Source organism: Thalassophryne amazonica, chromosome 1 (genome assembly GCF_902500255.1).
Source record: "Thalassophryne amazonica chromosome 1, fThaAma1.1, whole genome shotgun sequence".
Taxonomy (NCBI): domain Eukaryota; kingdom Metazoa; phylum Chordata; class Actinopteri; order Batrachoidiformes; family Batrachoididae; genus Thalassophryne; species Thalassophryne amazonica.
In genome coordinates, this window is record NC_047103.1 from 130,648,015 (window position 1) to 130,665,263 (window position 17,249).

General features: G+C 40.8%; 1 protein-coding gene across 4 annotated transcripts in view; it reads right to left on the bottom strand.

Moving 5' to 3' along the window:
- LOC117514207 (epithelial cell-transforming sequence 2 oncogene-like) overlaps positions 1–17,249 on the bottom strand; it is a 48,639-nt gene that overhangs the window by 11,751 nt on the left and 19,639 nt on the right. For 3 of the 4 annotated variants that reach the window (XR_004561835.1, XR_004561834.1, XM_034174559.1), the window contains exons 14-15: positions 12,325–12,434; positions 8,608–8,755 (exon numbers count right to left, since the gene is read on the bottom strand). Coding sequence is in view for 2 of the 4 variants with exons in the window: in XM_034174559.1 (XP_034030450.1) it covers positions 8,608–8,755; positions 12,325–12,434 (258 nt within the window). In the remaining 2 variants the exon portion in view is untranslated. The remainder of the gene's footprint in view (positions 1–8,607; positions 8,756–12,324; positions 12,435–17,249) is intronic. The other variant, XM_034174567.1, reaches the window with a different exon arrangement.

The window sequence follows — 17,249 nt, forward strand, 5'->3', positions numbered from 1 at the left end:
TCCTCACAATTAATTACAAGGGATTTTAAAAGGAATCTTATCATATCTAACACCACTGTGTGACTTTTTTTTTGGCCAGCTTTCATTTTTATTACCAAAGATAACATTGCATTACAGCTAGTTGTCCCTGAATCTGCTTCTGGGTTCGAGTGAGGTGCTGATTCATGACATAGTTGGGCTCAAATAATGCACGCTTCGTACACTGTACAGATGTCATGTTGCAAGATTTATTCAAGTCTGATGTGTAACTACAGACTGGATATGTTTATTGAAAGCACAAACATTATATTTTGATTACAGGATGCAGGGCGGTCAGGACAGCACTACAATTATAGTAACATTACATTAGCACACATGAACACATTTGTATCATGAATTGAAACTCACTCCAGATCTAGATCTATTTGTTTCCAATGTTTTTCTTGTTAATAAGTTACAGAGGTGCCATTTCTGTTGGACCAGCAGTTGTGTTTGTGGTTGGAATTTAATGACAGCTGTGGAAAAACTGGGACTTCTGTACCAACAACACTACCAACACAAAAGAAAAACTAGTATATCTGAAGAATTTTCGAATCCACTTGGTCCCGAAGTATTAGTTCTCAGGACATCCCTAATTTGAAGATGTACGTTTGGTTGTGGAAAAGTTATGTACAGGTAGAATAATACACATTGAATTTCTAAATGAAACTGTTGAAGCAGGAAAGACATGTCTGCGCATCCAGTGGCTCAAACAATCAACACTGAATATATTTTCTGGAGTACTATAAGTTGTGCCTGTTAAAAAAAATGGCTCTTGAAGAGGAAAAACACATATGAGTCGCAAATGCATACAAGTCACACCTTTTTTCTGCATTATCAACTCTTTAATTTGGGATTTGTGTGCACTGTTGTGGTGTACTTTTTATTATTGATATTTGTTCTTTTATTTTGTTTGTTGCTGAGGATGGATGTACCAGGCAGGAGGAGAAGAGGGAGGCCAAAGAGGAGGTTTGTGGATGTGCTGAGGGAGGACATGCAGGTGGTTGGTGTGACAGAGAAAGATACAAAGGACAGGGTGAGATGGAAACTACTGATCTGCTGTGGCGGCCCGTAACGGGAGCAGCCGAAAGAGGAAGAAGATTCTTTTATTTTGTTTACTGCTTTGATTCCTACGAAAGTTCAAGAGGATGCCTGAGGAGTGAAGAATTGTGCTGGTTCCAATTTTCAAGAACAAGGGTGATGTGCAGTGCTGTAGTAACTACAGAGGCATAAAGCTGATCAGTCACAGCATGAAGTCATAGAAAAGAGTGGGTGTGTGAGCAGCAATATGGTTTCATGCCAAGAAAGAGCACCACAGATGCAATGTTTGCTCAGAGTGCTGACGGAGAAGTATAGAGAAGGCCAGAAGGACTTGCATTGTGTGTTTCTGGATTTAAAGAAAGCCTATGACAGCATGACAGTTGCGGTATTACTTGAGGAAGTCTGAAGTGGCAGAGAAGTAAGTGAGGGTGGTGCAGGATATGTACAAGGATAGTGTGACAGCAGTGAAACGCACAGTAGGAATGACAGATGCATTCAAGGTGGTGGTGTGATTACATGAAGTATCAGATCTTTTTTAGGGCTTGGGACTCCAGTAAGGGTGGTCGCATCTCCTCCTCTATCTCTGCTCCAACCTTCAAAGTCCCTACTTCACCGGACTGTGAATTCTTCAAACTATATTGGATTAACCACGGAATTGATCAGGTGGTCTCTGAATGATATTGACACTATTTTTCAACAAGGAAATCAGGGCTGGGGGACTCTGCATACCCAGATGGAACCTACGCTGTGGGCTATATTCTCAACGCCTGGGAGAAATGGCATGTTGCGTGCTTGGCACCACTCTCTGTGGAGGACATTGAAGACTTATTTATATTTGGTTTTATTGTGGGAGGGCTGGTATTTATTGGTTTATGTGCTGCCTGACCTACTGGAGAATTGGCAAGACGGCTGCTACCTGAAACATGACCCCTCACCTGTCTGTCATGATTAATGAGTTGGGCAAGGCGATACATTCTCAGACTATGTTAACCCTTGAACTCAGACATAAGCTGGATAACATCTCAGAGCAAATGTAAGCCTTGCAAAGGAAGATGTCGGAGAATAGGGAATGCTCATAAATTAGATTTGGCTGGTCAGAGGAGCTGCAAATGTGCTTTCTCTTCTCAACCCTAAACATGGCAGGCTGATCAGCCTCCAAAGGTCAAAATGCCCCGCTGTTTTCCGCCAGAAGAATTTCTACAGCTTTGGTGAACTATTCGGCTGCCCTCTTATGTTCTGCCCTCCCTGACAGTCAGTCTGATGTTGTCAAGGCAACTCCATACATTATGCACACACTGACAGAAACTGATACAAACTCATCTGACTGATACAAACTCATCTCATCTCATCAGCACTCATGACGCATGCCCCATCTCTCCCCCTCACCTCTACTGGTGATTGGCTCTCTCTGCGGTATTGTATCACTTCCGGAGCACAGCGGTGTTTTGCTGTATCTGTTAGCTGTTTAATCTGCATAGTTAGATTGATCTAGATAACTAGATAACGATTTGTTTCACAGTGTAATCTTCACATGCCTTAACTAAAGTACTCCCTCTGCTGAATCACCTCTAAATTATTTACACATTATTCACTTTGTGTATTTTTAGGAATCCGCTAGCTTAGCGCAGCTACTAGCTCTTAGCCGGTTTAGCATGGCGGCTTCTCCTGTCTCTCCCACACTTCTCTGCTCTGGGTGTGAAATTTTAGTTATTCCTCAGCCTCCTTTAGCAGTAACGGTACTTGTAATAAGTGTAGCTTATTCATAGCTTTGGAGGCCAGGCTGGGCGAATTGGAGACTCGGCTCCGCACCTTGGAAAATCCTACAGCTAGCCAGGCCCCTGTAGTCGGTGCGGACCAAGGTAGCTTAGCCGCCGTTAGCTGCCCCCCAGCAGATCCCAAGCAGCCGGGAAAGCAGGCTGGCTGGGTGACTGTGAGGAGGAAGCGTAGTCCTAAACAGAAGCCCCCTGTACACCACCAACCCGTTCACATCTCTAACTGTTTTTCACCACTCGGCGACACACCTGCCGAGGAACAAACTCTGGTTATTGGCGACTCTGTTTTGAGAAATGTGAAGTTAGCGACACCAGCAACCATAGTCAAGTGTCTTCCGGGGGCCAGAGCAGGCGACATTGAAGGAAATTTGAAACTGCTGGCTAAGGCTAAGCGTAAATTCGGTAAGACTGTAATTCACGTCGGCAGTAATGACACCCGGTTACGCCAATCGGAGGTCACTAAAATTAACATTGCATCAGTGTGTAACTTTGCAAAAACAATGTCGGACTCTGTAGTTTTCTCTGGGCCCCTCCCCAATTGGACCGGGAGTGACATGTTTAGCCGCATGTTCTCCTTGAATTGCTGGCTGTCTGAGTGGTGTCCAAAAAATGAGGTGGGCTTCATAGATAATTGGCAAAGCTTCTGGGGAAAACCTGGTCTTGTTAGGAGAGACAGCATCCATCCCACTTTGGATGGAGCAGCTCTCATTTCTAGAAATCTGGCCAATTTTATTAAACCCTCCAAACCGTGACTACCCAGGGTTGGGACCAGGAAGCAGAGTTGTAGTCTTACACACCTCTCTGCAGCTTCTCTCCCCCTGCCATCCCCCCAATACCCCATCCCCGTAGAGACGGTGCCTGCTCCCAGACCACCACCAACCAGTAAAAATCTATTTAAGCATAAAAATTAAAAAAGAAAAAATAATATAGCACCTTCAACTGCACCACAGACTAAAACAGTTAAATGTGGTTTATTAAACATTAGGTCTCTCTCTTCTAAGTCCCTGTTAGTAAACGATATAATAATTGATCAACATATTGATTTATTCTGCCTTACAAAAATCTGGTTACAGCAGGATGAATATGTTAGTTTAAATGAGTCAACACCCGAGTCACACTAACTGTCAGAATGTTCGTAGCACGGGCCAAGGGGGAGGAGTAGCAGCAATCTTCCACTCCAGCTTATTAATTAATCAAAAACCCAGACAGAGCTTTAATTCATTTGAAAGCTTGACTCTTAGTCTTGTCCATCCAAATTGGAAGTCCCAAAAACCAGTTTTATTTGTTGTTATCTATTGTCCACCTGGTTGTTATTGTGAGTTTCTCTGTGAATTTTCAGACCTTTAGTCTGACTTAGTGCTTAGCTCAGATAAGATAATTATAGTGGGCGATTTTAACATCCACACAGATGCTGAGAATGACAGCCTCAACACTGCATTTAATCTATTATTAGACTCAATTGGCTTTGCTCAAAATGTAAATGAGTCCACCCACCACTTTAATCATACTTTAGATCTTGTTTTGACTTATGGTATGGAAATTTAAGACTTAACAGTATTCCCTGAAAACCCCCTTCTGTCTGATCATTTCTTAATAACATTTACATTTACTTTAATGGACTACCCAGCAGTGGGGAATAAGTTTCATTACAGTAGAAGTCTTTCTGAAAGCACTTTAACTAGGTTTAAGGATATGATTCCTTCTTTGTTATGTTCTCCAATGCCATATACCAACACAGTGCAGAGTAGCTACCTAAACTCCGTGAGTGAGATAGATTATCTCGTCAATAGTTTTACATCCTCATTGAGCACAACTTTGGATGCTGCAGCTCCTCTGAAAAAGAGAGCCTTAAATCAGAAGTGCCTGACTCTGTGGTATAACTCACAAACTCGCAGCTTAAAGCAGATAACCCGTAAGCTGGAGAGGAAATGGCATCTCACTAATTTAGAAGATCTTCACTTAGCCTGGAAAAAGAGTCTGTTGCTCTATAAAAAAGCCCTCCGTAAAGCTAGGACATCTTACTACTCATCATTAATTGAAGAAAATAAGAACAACCCCAGGTTTCTTTTCAGCACTGTAGCCAGGCTGACAAAGAGTCAGAGCTCTATTGAGCTGAGTATTCCTTTACCTTTAACTAGTAATGACTTCATGACTTTCTTTGCTAATAAAATTTTAACTATTAGAGAAAAAATTACTCATAACCATCCCAAAGACATATCGTTATCTTTGGCTGCTTTCAGTAATGCTGGTATTTGGTTAGACTCTTTCTCTCCGATTGTTCTGTCTGAGTTATTTTCATTAGTTACTTCATCCAAACCATCAACATGTCTATTAGACCCCATTCCTACCAGGCTGCTCAAGGAAGCCCTACCATTAATTAATGCTTCGATCTTAAATATGATCAATCTATCTTTATTAGTTGGCTATGTACCACAGGCTTTTAAGGTGGCAGTAATTAAACCATTACTTAAAAAGCCATCACTTGACCCAGCTATCTTAGCTAATTATAGGCCAATCTCCAACCTTCCTTTTCTCTCAAAAATTCTTGAAAGGGTAGTTGTAAAACAGCTAACTGATCATCTGCAGAGGAATGGTCTATTTGAAGAGTTTCAGTCAGGTTTCAGAATTTATCATAGTACAGAAACAGCATTAGTGAAGGTTACAAATGATCTTCTTATAGCCTCAGACAGTGGACTCATCTCTGTGTTTGTCCTGTTAGACCTCAGTGCTGCTTTTGATACTGTTGACCATAAAATTTTATTACAGAGATTAGAGCATGCCATAGGTATTAAAGGCACTGCACTGCGGTGGTTTGAATCATATTTATCTAATAGATTACAATTTGTTCATGTAAATGGGGAGTCTTCTTCACAGACCAAGGTTAATTATGGAGTTCCACAAGGTTCTGTGCTAGGACCAATTTTATTCACTTTATACATGCTTCCTTTAGGCAGTATTATTAGAAAGCATTGCTTAAATTTTCATTGTTACGCAGATGATACCCAGCTTTATCTATCCATGAAGCCAGAGGACACACACCAATTAGTTAAACTGCAGGAATGTCTTACAGACATAAAGACATAGATGACTTCTAATTTCCTGCTTTCAAATTCAGATAAAACTGAAGTTATTGTACTTGGCCCCACAAATCTTAGAAACATGGTGTCTAACCAGATCCTTACTCTGGATGGCATTACCCTGACCTCCAGTAATACTGTGAGAAATCTTGGAGTCATTTTTGATCAGGATATGTCCTTCAATGCGCATATTAAGCAAATATGTAGGACTGCTTTTTTGCATTTGCGCAATATTTCTAAAATTAGAAAGGTCTTGTCTCAGAGTGAAATCTGAAAAACTAATTCATGCATTTATTTCCTCTAGGCTGGACTATTGTAATTCATTATTATCAGGTTGTCCTAAATGTTCCCTGAAAAGCCTTCAGTTAATTCAAAATGCTGCAGCTAGAGTACTGACGGGGACTAGAAGGAGAGAAAATATTTCACCCATATTGGCCTCTCTTCATTGGCTTCCTGTTAATTCTAGAACAGAATTTAAAATTCTTCTTCTTACTTATAAGGTTTTGAATAATCAGGTCCCATCTTATCTCAGGGACCTCTTAGTACCATATCACCCCAATAGAGCACTTCGCTCTCAGACTGCAGGCTTACTTGTAGTTCCTAGGGTTTTTAAGAGTAGAATGGGAGGCAGAGCTTTCAGCTTTCAGGCTCCTCTCCTGTGGAACCAGCTCCCAATTCGGATCAGGGAGACAGACACCCTCTCTACTTTTAAGATTAGGCTTAAAACTTTCCTTTTTGCTAAAGCTTATAGTTAGGGCTGGATCAGGTGACCCTGAACCATCCCTTAGTTATGCTGCTATAGACTCAGACTGCTGGGGGGTTTCCCATGATGCACTGAGTGTTTCTTTCTCTTTTTGCTCTGTATGCACCACTCTGCATTTAATCATTAGTGATTGATCTCTGCTCTCTTCCATAGCATGTCTTTTTCCTGATTCTTTCCCCTCAGCTCCAACCAGTCCCAGCAGAAGACTGCCCCTCCCTGAGCCTGGTTCTGCTGGAGGTTTCTTCCTGTTAAAAGGGAGTTTTTCCTTCCCACTGTCACCAAGTGCTTGCTCATAGGGGGTCGTTTTGACCGTTGGGGTTTTTCTGTAATTATTGTATGGCTTTTGCCTTGCAATATAAAGCGCCTTGGGGCAACTGTTGTTGTGATTTGGCGCTATATAAATAAAATTGATTTGATTTGATTTGACCGCTACCACCCCCCTTGCCTCTGCCTTGCCGCTCGCAGCTGCAGGGGACACTGCTCCCCCCCATTCACATTGCCTCAATTTGGATGACGGACTGTCTTAAAGTTTAGCAGACAGAAACAAACAAATGTATATGTATGGGTGTTCTAATTCTGATGTGTGTCATTATTACATTCAACTTGTAATCATTGTGGATTAATTGCATCTTTGTCTGAGGTGATTGTATGGGAAGAAATTTCGTTGCTCTTGTAGTGACAATAAATTTACCTATCTATCTGAGTCTTTTCTTGCTCACAATGGTGATGGACAGATTGGTGGATGAGATCAGACAGAAGTTTCCATGGACTATGGTGTTTGCAGATGACAGTGTGATCTGTAGTGAGAGTAGAGCGTAGGTTGAGATAAACCTAGAGATGTGGAAATATGCTCCGGCAAGAAGGGAAATGAAAGTCAGTAGGAGCAAGACTAAGTATGTGTGTGAATGAGAGGCAGCCCAGTGGAATAGTTCGGTTACAAGAAATAGAGGAGGTGAAGGTAGCTGAGTTTAAATACTTTGGGTCAAGTACCCAAAGTAATGGAGAGTGTGGGAGAAAGGTGATGAAGAGAGTGTAGACAGGGTGGAGTGGGTGAAGAAGGGTGGCAGGAGTGATTTACGTGGGTTTATGTATTTCACAAGATGGATTTTACAGTGGGGTGGCACGTTGGCTTAGTGGTGAACACTATTGCTTCACAGAAAGAAAGTTGTGGGATCACATCCCACCTGGTCCTTTCTTGTGTGGAGTTTGCATGTTCGTGTGTGTTGCCGCCAGGTGCTCAGGCTTCCTCCCACTTCCAAAGACAAGCCGGTTAGGTAAATTGTTGCCTCTAAATTGACTGTAGGTCTGCAAGTTGGCCATGCAATAGTCTGGCATCCTGTCCAGGGTTTACCCCACCTCACGTGCTGTGACTGTTGGGATAGGCTCCAGCCCCCCACCATGACTGTTGTTTGCAGTAAGTGGGTGTGGAAAATTAATGACTGAATGAATTAACTGAAAATGTGGAAAATGAATGACAATGATTTTAAAGTGAGTAATTGTAATTTGACGGAAAGACATCAGTAGAACAAGGACTTACACACATATCACACAAGACCTTCTGCATGGGGGGGACTCAAATACACCTGGATGTAATCAGGGTAGTGAAGAACAGGTGAGCAGGAAAACAGGAAGAAAGTGACTGAAACAGACAAGAAAAAAGTCAAAATAAAACAGGAAGCAGGGAGTGGAATCATGATAGTTTTACTTGTTTTTGGTCACATAATTTGTAAATAAATAAATAAGTAAAATGAAGAGATGACACCAATGACATAGGGTATGACCAAGAACTGATACATTTTCAGGTGGATCTGGATAAATGCAAAGTGGGAACAATTTTTAAGTAATTTGATGCTATGTCCTGGCATGTTTGGTTTGTCCCGGAGTGTGATAAAAGAAAACAGACTGGAAACAGACAGAAACAGAACGACGTCTCTACCTTGTCGATGGTGTCGAGAGCTGTGGCGTAGTTGTTCAGGTAGCTGCTGTAGACTTTGAGCTTTGAGCAGAACTTGACAAAGACATCACCTACACACTGTTCTGCACCCCACTGCTGCAGTCGAGCCTGCAACTCCACCAGAAACAGTCTGAAACACAGACAACCTTATTCAGAGTTATATACATACAGCATGATGCAAAGGTTTTAGGTACATGTCAATACATGTACCTAAAAACTTTGAGCAGGTGGGCAAAGGTGGCAGGCAAATAAATAAAGTTTAAAATATTTTTTTTTCTTTTTTATGTGGTTTGCAATTCAATTATTTATTAGTTTCATAAAATATTTAAGAAGTAAACCCACATGTCTGCAGTAAAATACGTGGGCAGATGATGATATTCGAAGGTTTGTGTTGTAAATTGTATATAATTGACATGTGAAACAGTTTGACCAAGTCAATTCAAGTCTGGAAGCATGTGCTGATGCTGTGTTTTGCCACATCCATGACAACATGGAACCACCTTGGTACCTGTATGGCAAGCACCATCACACAGCCAGTCCATTCCCACATTTCTAAAATAATCATTTTTCTGTAGCACTCAGGTGAGATGTGGGCATCGCCTTGGCCTTTTCCACTTACTGGGATCCTCAATATTCAGGCACCTGGGAACTGGATCACACACAGAGAAATGTGCCACAAGTCCTAAACGTTGAAGCTGACATTTCCTTACAATGAAAGTGATACTCCTCATCTTAGTCTCTCTAAGTAACTGTGCCAGTTTGATACAAAGTCATTCCAGCAGTACCCAAGGATCCTCTGAAGACACCTAGTACAAAAGACATGCAGTCATCACCTTAGGTCACTGGTTAGTGTCCAAGTCTCACAACCACGCAGCAAGACAGGTAGAACAAGGACCCTAAAGACGTGGACCTTTGCTTTCCTGCAAACATGTCAGCATCGCAAAATACCTTTGCCCAGTGACTTCATGGCTCCATAAGATCTTTCCAGGCACCTCTCAAAGCCCGAGGACCCAGAGACATATATGTCACTGAAGACATGCCGAGATAAGTGAATGTCTCTACAAGTTCAAATTCCAGGAAGTCATTAAAAGCCTGAATCTTTGTCTTGACTGAAGTAAAACCAGACACTCTGATTCCTCGCTCAGTTTCTCAAATGCTGAAATCATAGTATACTTTGATTCAGCCAAGATCACAGCATCTTCCATGAAGTCAAGGTCAGTAAACCTTTCCTTGCCAACAAAAGCACCCAAATCACTGGCTTCCACAAGAGCACAACCCTTTGTTTTATGCTCTTTAAAATGTCTATAAAAGCAATAATAATAATAATCATAAATTGAGAACAATTTATTTGTTTACCATTATTAATTTACCCTAATAGGTGAGTAACAGCACTCCTTCCCCTTGCTGCTGCTACCATAGGCTGCCACTGGCAGAAAGCAGCACACGTTTCCCTCCCCGCAATGATATTTTTAAAAAAAAATGGACCCTTGCTATTTTCACTGCTCAATCTGTGTCAGGAGAGATTTTATCTTAATAAAAAAAGTAGCTCAGTCACACCACATCATGTGCTGTTTGCATTTGTCTTCATCACCTTCAGAACAGTGCACAGCAGCTGCAGATGCCATGAACGTTACATTATGGGCAATTCCACAGAGCGCTATTCCTTCCTGTTTAATCCTGAATAGCAAATCAGGGCCTGTTTTGAAGCATCATATTAACTTCTTGATTCATCTTTGTCAATCTTGAACAAACTTGGTATACATAGTAGTTACAGCCATTATCAGCACCAGATTTGAAATCGGATTCTCAAAATCATTGATAGCACATGGTAATGTCTGGGTATTCGCAGTCTTAATTGCTTCAATCATATTTGAACTTCTTTAAAATGGGGTATTCATAGTGACTACGACTTGAAGCCTGTTTGATCATGCACCATCGGGAGAAAATTTGAAGCCAAAGCAGTTTGTTGCAGTTTTTGATCATGTCTGGCAAAGCGCGGAGCTTCTTTCTTTCATTTTCATGCAGGTTGCCAGGTCTGCATTTTATAAGCCAGTCTGTTAACAGGTAAACCTGATTAAGCCATTTCAACCTGTTCTTGCACTTTTTTGGATCATGGACAATCTCAGTAGAACGGCACCCTGTGGAATAGCCCTGTTACTTCATGTTTTGAAAGGGGCGAGAACATAAATATATCTATCATTAATTTAACACATTCAGGAGGAGAATGTGGGTTCCGTTCTGGTCATGGACTGGTGGACCAGTGCTTTACCAGCTCTTTGGAGGGGTCTTGGGAGTATGACTAACCAGTCTACAGGTGATTTGTGGACATGGAAAAGGCAAATAACTGGGTCCCTCAGGGTACTGCATTTGCTGCAATGTGCGATCCAGTCCCTATATGACCAAAGTAGGAGCTGTGTCTGCAATCTCGGCATTACAACAGACCTGTTTCTGGTGGGAGCTGCACTCTGCCAGGGCTGCCCCTTGTCACCAGTCCTGTTTGTGGTGTTCATGGACAGGATTTCAAGACACAGTCAGTGATTGGAGGATGTCTAGTTTGGTGACATCAGAGTTGCATCTCTGCTTTTTGCAGATGATGTGGTTCTGTTGGCTTCATCACGCGGTAACCTCTGATGCACATTGAGCAGGTTTGAGGCCGAGTGTGAAGCAGCTGGGATGAGAATCAGCACTTCCAAATTTCAGACCATGGTCCTCTGTTGGACAACAGTGGATTGTCCCCTCTGGGTCACCAGAGAATTACTGTCCCAAGTGGAGGAGTTTAAGTATCTTGGGGTCTTGTTCATGAGTGGGGGTAAATTGGAGCGGGAGAATGATAGACGGGTTGGCGCAGCATCTGAAATTTTACGGATGTTGTACAAGTCCGTCGTGGTAAAGAAGTTGCTGAGCCAGAAGGTGAGGCTGTCAGTTTACCAGTAGCTTTATGCTCCTATCCTCACCTATGGCCACGAGCTTTAGGTAACGGCTGAAAGAATAAGATCATGGATACAAGTGACAGAAATGAGACTCCTCTGTCAGGTATCTGGGCTCACACTCCTGGACAGGGTGAGAAGCTCCATTATGCGGGAGAGACTCGGAGTAGAGCTGCTACTTCTTTGCATTGGAAGGAGCCAGTTGAGGTGGTTTGGGCATTTGACAAGGATGCTCCCTGGTTGTTACCCTAAAGAGGTCTTCCAGGCACGTCCAACGGGAGGAGGCCCCGGGGAAGACCCAGGACATGGTGGAGAGATTATATTTCCCGGGCAGCTTGGGAACACCTTGGGATGCCCCAAGAAGAGTTACAGGACTTGGCTGAGGATAGAGAAGTGTGAGATGAGCTGATTCGTCTGCTGCCACTGTGACTCGGACTCGGATCAGCAACTGAAAATGAATGAATAATTTAACATCTATACATGGTCGGACTGCAGCACTGCACCAAGTGAATGGATGGCCTACAAGACCACGGTTGGGTACTGTAGATACAATGTAGAGTTATGTAAATCTACTCTACATCAAGCAAAATAATTCACCACCATTAGCGATATTTCAGCATATTTCCAGCTATATTCCTATATACCCATGGACAAAATCTAGGTTGGAAGCACATTCTCTGAGAGGTGGTGCATAGTTATGAAACTACCAAAACTGCTTTGCGCCTGGTCATTAAATCTTTATATGTGGGTGAGAGTGTGTGTCTGTGCATACCTGTTGACCTCCAGTATTTGTGTGACAGGGCGAAGGATAATGTGGATATCAGTGTAGCTCAGGATAACTCTATTGGTGTTGAGAGCTGCTGTAAGGGGCTCATGGTACACCTTCAACAGAGAGGAGAGTCACGTAGCTCCCGACAAAAACAAACAGAAAAAACAAAACCTTTCCCTATATGAATGCGAAGCATATATTGACAAAGTTTTGACAAGTTTGCCAAGTCTGACAAAGTTTTTTTTATTCGGCACACAAAATATTCAAATAGAAAAAAATGAACAATTCCACAAACAAACATAGACAAAACTAGTGAGTCCGAAAGGGTGTGGGCTGAAGCAAAGCTTATTAGCGCCCACCCCTGCTAGTACAAGTCCAACAATTCTAATCAGTCATATTTACATAAATACAAATTCACTACTACATGTCGACACACAGACATACACATCAATATACTATTCACTTATAATTATATTTATATAGTACCAGATCACAAGAAAATCGAATCAAGGCAGTTTACGCCAGTAAGGACTAACCTTACCAACCCCCAGAGCAAGCACTAGGCAACTGTGGTGAGGAAAAACTCCCTATAAGGAAGAAACCTCAAGCAGACCAGGCTCTTGGGGGTGACCCTCTGCTTGGGCTGTGCCATATATACCTATATACATATGTATATACTTTACAAACATAAATATATACATACATATACACAGTCACTTATATACATATACACCTACCCATATCTATATATCTACATACGCATATACATACCCACACATTCAAATATACAATAAGTCCCACTTATAAATTGAACATTCCATATAAATCTAATTATATTTGCTTCTTTATGATACTTAGACATAATGTTCTTTTTGAGTAGTTTCTTAAATCTTACTAAGGTACTACTCATTCTAACCTCTGTTGAACATTTGTTCCATTTCCTCACCCCAACCACAGACACACAAAAACCCTTTACATTTGTTCTTACTGGTGGTTTCAAAAAATTGCACAACCTCTTAAACTATATCTGGATTCCCTCAATCGGAACAGACTCTGGACATGTCTCAGTAAGGCTTGGTTTTTCGCTCGAAATAAAGTTTGAATTGTAATGTAATCGACCAAATCTATGAATTTTAATAAATTTAAAGACACAAATAGAGAATGAGTTGGTTCACGATATTGTTTATTGCAGATGATTCGTATGGCTCGTTTTTGCAAAAGGAATATTGGATTGGTATTTCATTTGTAAGTGTTTCCCCATGACTCAACACAATATGTCATATATGGTACCATCAGAGAATGATATAAAGTAAGTAACCCTTCTTGCGGCAGTAGGTCTTTGGCTTTGTACAAAATGGCTATAGTTTTTGACAATTTTGATTTCACATAATTTATATGTGGTTTCCAGCTAAGTTTATTATCAATTATAACACCTAAAAATGTATTCTCTGTTACTAACTTAATTTCCTTATTGTTTATAGTTAAATTTTTACATTTTGGTGCCTGTTTATTTCCAAATATAATACATTTAGTTTTCCCAAGGTTGAGTGACAACTTATTAGCGTCAAACCAAAGCTTAAATTTTTCCAGTTCTTTCTCCACTATGTCCAGAAGCTGTTCAAGATTTTCACCGCTACAGAACACAGTTGTATCATCCGCAAAAAGGACACATGTCAGTGAACTCGACACCCAACTTATATCATTTATATAGATTATAAACAACAAAGGACCCAGCACTGAGCCCTGCGGCACCCCACATGTGACATCCCTGAGTTCAGAATTTGTATTATTGAACATACTGAAATCTGCCTTGTAAATAACTAGCTATCCACTCAAATGCCAGACCTCTGATTCCATATTTCTGCAGTTTAATTAATAGTATTCCATGGTTAATTGTGTCAAACGCTTTCTGTAAATAAAAAAAAAAACACCTATTGTGTATTGTTTATTGTCAATTGCAGTTGCTATACTTTCCACAAAGTCCATCAAAGCATGTGATGTAGTTCGAGACGTTCTGAATCCATATTGTTCTTCACAAATGATGTTATGCTTCAGTAAATAATAATTTAATCTTTTAGCAAATATTTTTTCCAAAATTTTGGAAAATTGTGGCAGGAGTGATATACGAGGGCTGTCAATAAAGTAAGGTACCTTTTTATTTTTTTCAAAAACTATATGGATTTCATTCATATGTTTTTACGTCAGACATGCTTGAACCCTCGTGCGCATGCGTGAGTTTTTCCACGCCTGTCGGTGACGTCATTCGCCTGTGAGCACTCCTTGTGGGAGGAGTCGTCCAGCCCCTCGTCGGAATTCCTTTGTCTCAGAAGTTGCTGAGAGACTGGCGCGTTGTTTGATCAAAATTTTTTCTAAACCTGTGAGACACATCGAAGTGGACACGGTTCGAAAAATTAAGCTGGTTTTCAGTGAAAATTTTAACGGCTGATGAGAGATTTTGAGGTGATTCTGTCGCTTTAAGGACTTCCCATGGTGCGAGACGTCGCTCAGCGCTCTCAGCCGCCGTCGTCGGCCTGTTCAAGCTGAAAACCTCCACATTTCAGGCTCTATTGATCCAGGACGTCGTGAGAGAACAGAGAAGTTTCAGAAGAAGTCGGTTTCAGCATTTTATCCGGATATTCCACTGTTAAAGGAGATTTTTTTAATGAAAGACGTGCGGACGGATCCGCGCGTCGGGACACAGCCGACGCGGTGCGGCGGCACAGGAAAAACACCTCCGTGTTGATAACCATTTGTAAAATCCAGGCGGCTTTTGATGGCTTTCAGTGGAGTGAGTATATGAGAAATTGTTTAACAGCTGGACATGTTCCAACTTGTCCTTAAGGCTTTCAACAGAGGTGTTTTTCCTGTGGCGGAGCGTCGCGGCGGCTGCGTCCCGACGTGCGGACGGGTCCGCGCGTCATTTCATTAAAAAAATCTCCTTTAACAGTGGAATATCCGGATAAAATGCTGAAACCGACTTCTTCTGAAACTTCTCTGTTCTCTCACGACGTCCTGGATCAATAGAACCTGAAATGTGGAGGTTTTCAGCTTGAACAGGCTGACGACGGCGGCTGAGAGCGCTGCGCGATGTCTCGCACCGTGGGAAGTCCTTAAAGCGACAGAATCACCTCAAAATCTCTCATCAGCCGTTAAAATTTTCACTGAAAACCAGCTTAATTTTTCGAACCGTGTCCACTTCGATGTGTCTCACAGGTTTAGAAAAAATTTTGATCAAACAACGCGCCAGTCTCTCAGCAACTTCTCAGACAAAGGAATTCCGACGAGGGGCTGGACGACTCCTCCCACAAGGAGTGCTCACAGGCGAATGACGTCACCGACAGGCGTGGAAAAACTCACGCATGCGCACGAGGGTTCAAGCATGTCTGACGTAAAAACATATGAATGAAATCCATATAGTTTTTGAAAAAAATAAAAAGGACCGTTACTTTATTGACAGCCCTCGTAGGTCTATAATTAGAAAATGTGTGTTTGTCACCAGTTTTAAATAGAGGAATTACTTTGGCTATTTTCATTTGAGAAGGAAATTTACCAGTACTTAGTGACATATTGCAAATATAATTGAACGGTTTTACTATACAATCAATAACTTTTTTTAATAAAGCCATATCCAAATTATTAAAATCAGTCGATTTCTTACTTTTTGAACCATGAACCAGATCAAGTATTTCCCTTTCATGAGTACCACCAATGAACATTGAAACAGATTTGTTAAACGTTGAATTATTTACCCAGAAGTTATTAGTTGATGAGTCAATTTTACTGGCAAGATTTTTACCCACATTAACGACGTATTCATTAAAGTGTTCAGCAACAGACTCGTCGTTATCAATCGTGATGTAGTTGTTACTCTGAAAAAATGAAGGATAATCTCTAGTTTTCTATTCTTTTTTACTATTTCATTTAATATGTTCCATGTGTTTTTGATATTATTTCTATTTTTGACAAGTAACTCATTATAATATATTTTTTACTGAGTCTCATGATATTGATTAACTTATTCTTATATGTTTTATACTTACTTTCAGCTTCCTTAGTTCGTAGTTTTATGAATTGTTTATATAGTACGTTTTTCTTTTTACATGCCCTCTGAAGCCCCTTAGTTATCCATGGTTTGTTGCTATATTGATTTCTATATATTTTGTCAACAAATGGACAGTGTTTATTATACAAACTGGAAAAAATGGAAATGAAAGCATCATATGACCTGTCAACATTATCAACAAAAACATCTGACCAATTCTGACTTGATTGTTTCAGGTGTTACTTTTCTACTCATGAATTTGATATTGCTTCGATACATACAACAACCCTCCAATGCAAAGACTGAGAAAACTGGCAAGTGATCACTGATATCACTGACCAGTAGTCCCCCACTAAGATTACCGGATATAACGTTAGTTAAAATATTGTCTATGAGAGTTGTTGTATCCATAGTTATTCTGCTAGGATGAATGATGGTTGGAAACAGTCCTAAACAGTACAAGGTGTTTATAAATGAGGTAATTTGTGGATGATTGTGAAGGTTTAAAAAATCTATATTGAAATCTCCACAGACAAATAAATGCTTATTTCTGTTGATTTTGTTGTACATTCCTAAGATGATGTCTTCAAAGGTGTCAATATTTGTCCCAGGAGCTCTGTAAATGCAACTAACAACTGTGTTTTTGGAGTTTATAGATGTAATTTCTATGGTAACACATTCCATGATGTTGTCCACTGTAAATTACATGTTGTTAATGAGTTTACAGTTATAATCTGACCTTACAAACAATGCAACGCCTCCGCCCCTTCTCGTCTGCCTATTAACCAGGAACAATTCATAACCATCAAGATATACCAGATCTTTATTATCCTTATTTAACCATGTTTCTGAAATTGCAATAACTGAAAAACGTTTTTTGGATGTT